Source organism: Notamacropus eugenii, chromosome 6 (assembly GCF_028372415.1).
Source record: "Notamacropus eugenii isolate mMacEug1 chromosome 6, mMacEug1.pri_v2, whole genome shotgun sequence".
In the NCBI taxonomy this organism is placed as follows: domain Eukaryota; kingdom Metazoa; phylum Chordata; class Mammalia; order Diprotodontia; family Macropodidae; genus Notamacropus; species Notamacropus eugenii.
Genome location: NC_092877.1, coordinates 383,328,847 through 383,335,938, shown reverse-complemented (window position 1 = coordinate 383,335,938; position 7,092 = coordinate 383,328,847). Strand labels below are relative to the sequence as shown.

General features: G+C 42.6%; 1 protein-coding gene across 2 annotated transcripts in view; it reads right to left on the bottom strand.

Moving 5' to 3' along the window:
* Positions 1-530: 530 nt before the first annotated feature.
* The window catches only part of OSTN (osteocrin), a 33,611-nt gene continuing 27,049 nt past the window's right edge, over positions 531-7,092 (bottom strand). For both annotated transcript variants that reach the window (XM_072618864.1, XM_072618865.1), the window contains exons 4-5: positions 5,123-5,219; positions 531-722 (exon numbers count right to left, since the gene is read on the bottom strand). In XM_072618864.1, coding sequence (XP_072474965.1) covers positions 5,135-5,219 — 85 coding nt within the window. In that variant the 3' untranslated portion in view covers positions 531-722; positions 5,123-5,134. The remainder of the gene's footprint in view (positions 723-5,122; positions 5,220-7,092) is intronic.

Sequence of the window (7,092 nt, the reverse complement as noted above, 5' to 3'; positions counted from 1 at the left end):
AGCCAGAAAAGGGACCCAAGTCAGGTCAAGCTATAGCTGTAGCCCGTCCACCCAGGGCACCAGTGGCTTTAGCACTTGGAAGTCCTGAGGGTGTCACTACACTCCTCAGGAGGAGAGCAAACCAGACCATTCTGATGCTTGTTTTCCTAACGGCCACAGTATTCAGGTTCTATGACTAAGCTGGGGATGGTTGAGAAAGCTGGCAGCTGGTGGGAAGGGCACCACCCTATAGTAATGATCCAATTGTCAGACTCCCAAGTAGATGAACAAATGTTATTCACAGCAAAGAAAAGGAAAGAAAGTGAAAGTTACCCTAAGGAAACATAGATATCATTCTCTTGCCTTTTTACCTCTACAAACAAAAATGAAAACTTTGCATCTTAATTTTCCAGGGCACATCTGTCCTGAGACAGTCCCTTGAGCTGAAGTTATCCCTCCTAATACTGTGGAAGCCCACACCATCTAGATGACTTCTGGCTGACACTTAGAAACATATAGATTCTCCTAAAACAAGAGGCTTTGGAGACAACTTGCAGAGCTTGGAAGATTTGTCTTTAATGTTTAAAATGAAAAGTGCCATGCACTGAAATGAGACACATTCGGGGGGAGTGATAGGGTTCTGATCTGATGCAGGGAAAGGGGAGGACTTGGGGTTGCTAGGCATTATTCATTAGGACAAGACCATTGGGGTTTCTGTCACATGTCATCCCAGAAAGCAGCATCTGCAGATAGAAAAAAAAAAGTTGTTAAAATAACCAAAGTAAAAAGTAAAAGAAATAAACCCCAGTGCAATCCTGAAGCCCAGAAACTCTGTCAGGAACGTGAGATGGGAGATCTCAGAGTCTTGCCAAATCTCCCAGCCATGAAGGCCCACCAGAGGCTGCCATGTCTCCAATCACAAAGCTTGCTGCCATGATATCTCTGGAGTCACATTTCAGCCTAATTTCTCAGCTCATTCTCAGATGGGAAGCACGATGTAGTAAAGAAAGAGTCAGCCAGGAAGGTTCAAGTCCTGCCTCTGATGCGTACTCATCGTGTGATCCTGGGTAAATCACTTTACTGGTCAGTGGCCTAGGCCATTCCCTAAACCTCGAGACTGCAGAGAGTATCCTAACATGCAGAGAGATGGAACTCTCTGCTAATGCAGTCTCTGATATTCAAGGTAGAGATGAACTTCTTGTACCTGGAGGATCTCATCATCTTGGACTGACTTAATGGACCCAAGGATGCCCCTTGGCTGAATCATTTGTCAACAGATATGCAAAAGGGAGATAGGAAGGTTTGGACGCTTGCACCTGAAATCTGGAGATGTGGTTTGAAGCTCAGCTCTGGTACTTCTGACTTCATGGTTATGGACAAACTCCACAAATTCTTGAGTCTCAGTTTTCTATCTGTATGGTGGGTACAATACTTTCTCTTCCAACCTTGCAGGGTTGTGGGAAGAATCCCTTCTGAAAGCTTCAAAAGGTTATGGAATCAGGGTGTTTTTAATATGTCCAAATTACTGTTTCCTTTTTCCTTCTCTTTCCTTTTCTGACAGCCATCTTTGTTGGCTGGGTCTCCTATGGTCCAGCACAATGTGTTCACCTAAATCATCTTTTCCTGAGAGTAACAAGAGTAGCCAGCTTCACACAGTGAGCTCTAGGCACCCTTCTCTCCTTTGGACAGGTCTGGCCTAGGGTTGCTTCCCCAGGACATCAGCATTATTTCCTTTTGGGCTTTTCCAAAGGGCTCTGTGAGGCTTAAAGGATGAAGCCAAGGTCTCCTCAGGACTCAGGCAGAACAAGAGTAAAATCAGTGTCTTGACTGCCCCTGTTTCAAGACAGTAATTATTTTCATCCTAGTACTTCCATAGTAAATCTGAGTAAGTTATTCTCTACATAAGTGATTCAAATTCCTTTTTAGTAGAATTTAGAAGGATGAACTTTGCCACAGAAGTTGACCAATCACCACACACAACAGAGTTGGGAACTCACTTAAAAAGTTAGGGCTATTTGTAAACACCCCTCCATTGCAAAATGGGCAATGTTTCATCTTGAGGTCGGTGGGATTTGAGCCCCAACCTCAGCCTCATGCTCTTAGGAGGTGCTTCACCTTATCTTCCCTCGTAGGGGTATGTCCTCCTCAAACCATGCTCCAAGGATGAGATTCAAGTTGTGGATGGAAATCATGAAAATATGTGGCTATTTTGCAAAGCCCTAACCTCAAACCAAACACAAGTCCAGTGGTCAGGGCTGAGTTTCACTTCAAGTTGTCAGGTGTCCCCAGAGGCATTCACAGCAAACCCCACAGAAGGGAAACAAGATTTTCATAAAGTCAGTTACTGCCTTAGAAAAGTGAAAGAAGGAAGGGTGTTCACCCAACCCTGCCTGATCAGGATAAAGAAGGTGATGGAAAGAATGTTAGCTTCACAGTGAAGAGGTCTGGCAGCTATGTGAATATGGGTAAATAATCTCTCTTATGGGCCTCAGTTTTCTTACCTTTAAAATAGGGATAATAAAAATTATACCACATACTTCACAGGACTACCGCCTAGATCAAATAGAATAGTCCATGGAAAGGGCATTATAAAATTAAATGTACTTAAGAAACACAAGGTCAAAAAGGGAAAGGGTGAGTCAACAGAAATTGCTGATGTATGAGTCCTGAAAACCATATGAGCAAAGGTAGGCAGACCATATCCCATTAACAGAAGATGCTGAGCTAGCAGTACCTTGTGTAAATCAATTATTGGTAATAAAAAGGAGAAAAAGTCAAATTTATCAACCTCTGTGGGAGCAAGATGAGAGCATTCGTTTTGAAACATTTTTTTTTAAATTATATAACTTTGAGGTTTTGTCATCATGGTTATGCTATTTTAATTTGGATTAGAAGTGACAATGGTCAGATTTCCATGTTTCTGTTGGTTTGGAAAAGCCAGTTGAATTTAGGGAATATTCAGAGCTTTATCAATAATTAGAACTTTTGCGGTTTGTGAAACTGGGTCAGAAATCTAATGGAAAATGGCTTTTGTGACCTGAAAAATCACAGCATTGTAGATTTTGTGCTGAAGGAAGCCTTAGAGACCATTTTGATCCAACTCCTCATTTTCCACACATGAGAAAACTGAGGCCCTGGATGTGAACTCATGTTTCAGCGGTCACACTGAAAATAAGATTTTGAAGCAGATTTGAACCCAAGGCCTCTCCCTCCAGGATCAATAAGGACTCTGCCTTTAATCGTGGCTGGATTCTGAAGTGCTACTGTGTGCGAGTACAGCGTTTTAATGTCATCGTGCAGAAATATTCATTGGAAACACTAATTCCTTTGGGCTGCCTCCCTTTACACTGCTCCAGATTAAAACTTTGTCAAAGAGATAGGGGGTGGGCAGTGAGCTCTAGGAAGATACTTGGATTTCTGCAATGATTGGTGGGCTCCTAATTCAGCTGTTTTTGTTTTGTTTTGTTTTGTTTTGACCACATGAAACCCCAGTAAAACTACCCCCATCATCAACATAATGTACATTAGTTTGTGTATCTCAGCATGTGATTTAATAATGACGTGGGTTAAGTAGCAGGGAACCATATCCTAGGTGGGGTCAATGAGGCATTCAATAATCACAGGGATATCGAGGTCTGCAGGTCATCAGGCAACAAAGTTCTATTTAAGCTGTATGTATGTACATCTCTCTCTGTGTGTATGTATGAATGTGTGTGTGTGTGTGTGTGACTTTGGATGTGTGTGCATGCTTACGTGTAGGAAAGTATTTTTGAGTTTATATGTATGTAATTTAGTATGTATGAATGTGTATGGGTATGAGTGTATAATGGTAAAAATGTGTGTGTGTGTGTGTGTGTGTGTGTGTGTATGGGGGTGTGATGGTGGTAAGTTCTGGCAAAAGTGTGGACCTCTTCAGGCCTTGCTTGGTAATGATTGCGATGGACAAAGGACAAAATCGAGGACAGATGGAGGCACTCGGTGCCCCAGCAACCACCTCTCAGGAGTTGATCAAGGATCTATGCCCATGTGAAGGGAGAGACGTCCTCTTAGGGAGGATGGCACCTTATCAGAGGGGAGTAAGGCAATGCTGTATCTCCATTAGTGTTGCCTATGTCCCTGAGGAATGTTGGCAGGGGAAAAAATCAATAATACATGCAGGCACAATGATGGAGAGCTCAAAGGGCTCTGGGCATTGTAACTTACTTCCTTTGAGGGAAGTAATATAGAGAATGCCAAAAGAAAATGCTGCTCAGAGAAGAGCAGGGCAGGAGCCTGGCCTTTTAGGCTGCTTGCATAACAATTGTTAAGAATCAAGAATTGTTTCTGATGTTTTGAGGATTCAAAATACTTTTGTCAAGGACCTGTCCCATGCATAACACTGTGAGAAATGGTGTGGCCCCAATACTAGACCAGACCAAACAGTCTCAAGGAATCTTCCTTCCATAATGCTGTCTGTGATTGGACTGTGCCCTCCTTGCCTAGATAGGTGCTTGTCTCTCCTCAAAAACAGAAGGTTAGTTGGGTATAAAGAAGTTAATGAGGTAAAAACGTGGAATGTGTGTTATTGGCCCTAGGGAAAAGAAAGAGGTGCAACGAGATGAAGCTAGAGAGAAGCTGATGGAGGCCAGAGGTCAAGAAGAGATTCTGACCAAGGAGAGCTGGCTGTCCCCAGGAACCATGGGCTGCCTCTACTGCCTCTGAAGGTAGTGGCTTCCAGTCACTGAAGCTCTTCAAGATCAGTTTGGATGATGTCCTGCTTGGTGTTGAATCAGAAAGAGGTTTTCAGAGGTGTGAGTTGGGCAGCTAGGATCCTTTCCAGCTTTGAAATCCCTAATTCTGGGATTTGGTATTTATTATGGATCATATTCTTTTATGTGTGTTTACACAGGACTGCATGCAGACTTTACTGCTTGATTTTACATAAATTTTTAGTTTTAAAAATTAAATCTCAACATAGCATTCTTTACAACTGGTACCACTTATTGCCCTACCAGAATGAGTCTGAAATTTAAAAAAAAATCGTATACATCAGAAAAATCAGTGTCCAGCAAGAAAGCAAATGTGCCTAGTGGACATAGTGAGTCTGTTCTGAATTGATTTCAAGGGGCCCATTGGCATAATACCTTAATCAAATTGTACTTACCCATGGATTCCACTAGCCCCTGGTGTTTGCAAGACGATTGCTCCCAATACGATCAATGGGGACTCCAAATCGCCTTTTTGGAAGCTCCACCGTTTTTCTGTAAGACATGGGCATCAGGAAGGGTGAGTTTAGAGGGGAAATGCACAGAACTACTGAGTGAAAGTGAAATCCAAGGCTCCTAGATTGGTTGCCAGAAGGGGCCTCAGATACCATCTATTGCGACTCTTTCCTTGAGGGATTGAGGACATGGAGGTCCTGAAGGATTAAATGACTTTCTTGAGGTTACACAGTCCCAGAGTAGGATTTTCATCTGTGTATTTGATCTTATTTGTTTGGATCCCTCTAATAACTTACCCTGTGGTCCATCAGATGTCTGAATGGCAAGTGACCATGTTGAAAGGAAGCTGGGAAAGTCCAACAGTCTTTTGACTGGTCCGGTGGTATCAAAGTCTCAAAACCCAAGCTAAATCAAGATAACCTAGTATGTTGCTTCCAACATGGGAGAGTTCTAATGTTCCCAAAAGGAGAATGTCCAGGAGCATGAAGATGGAAAAGGAAGAGAGAGGTAAAACCAAGGGAGAAGGTGGGCCTACTTGGTCCTACTTTTCCTCCTGATCTAAGTGGTTGACATGTATTTCAAGAACCAAAGAGCTGACCAAGGACTTCATCTAAGTCAATCACCTGTGTGATACAGAATTCTCCTCTGCAACTCACCTAACCAAGGCCATGCAACTCTTGCTGGAACACTTCTAATACTAGAGAGATCATTACCTTCTAAGTTGCATACGCCATTTCCCATCCTTCCCCAGATCTAATATTCAGGAAAGTTAGAAGCTTCTTTGCCCTGTTAAGTGTCTTTGTGTCTCACTAAAATGTCTCCCAACCAATATCTCCTCCACAAAACCTTTTTCCAAAATTTCAATATGACTCTTGAAGGTTTCTAAAGTCTAGTCTTCTCTCAGGTCTATCTTCATAAATGTTTCCTTTCTACATCTACCCTCTTTTCTTTCCTCTCACCAGCTGAATAAGATTAGGTTGAATTCTAATTGGTTGAGGATTTCAGTCTTCCAGTCAAATTGGGCCAGTATTACTCAGCCTTTAACAATCTCTGGGATAATGTAAAGGGCGATGTCGTTCAGTAGCAAACTAGCTGCCTACAGTGTCATGGGCAGATCTGACCTTTCTGCGGCTTTGGGCACTGATAATCAACTCCTCCTGAGGCTTCTCTCTCCTCTTCCTATTTTTTTTTCTTTTTTGATATGTGACTATTATGGAGTGAGTTGTATGAGCATCTTATTCTCTCTCTACCTTCGTGATGACTCCTCTTAAATTTTCTATTGGCTCCTCATTTGTTTCTTACAGAGGCAGTATGCCCAGTTGGAAAGAATGCTGACTCTGCAGTCAGAGAAGGTGGGTTCACATTTTCCCTCTGATGCTTACTACCTACATGGCCTCCAGCAAATCCTGGGCACTCAGTTTCCTCATCTGTAAACTGAAATGAGGGTTGGCCTAAAAGGTCCTTGCGCCCCTAGCTCTTGATATATGATTCTATTTGCCACCTGCAGTTTTGAATTGTGCCATGATCTGAAGTATCTTGCAGAAACATGCCAGTATTGGCCCTATTGGGTTTAAAATAATCATCAAACTTTCTTTTGTTCTGTCAACTTTTCCCAAGGACATGGGGCTGTTGGAGGGGAAAGGGATCATGTATGAAAACATGACTGAAATATATGAAAATGTTTTGGAAAGTGTAATGTATTGTACAAATATAAGCGATGAGATTGTGAGCATGGTAGGCTGTGCTGAATGATTCTCACAGACCTGAGCAAGCATGGCTTGGAGCACACTCCCACATAGATACACATGGACATGCATGCAGGTAGATACACACAACACCTGGCTTCACTAGATAATGAAAAGAACCAGTGCGTGGTTGTGTATTACCTAGGGGCAGGAAGCCCTGGCATCAC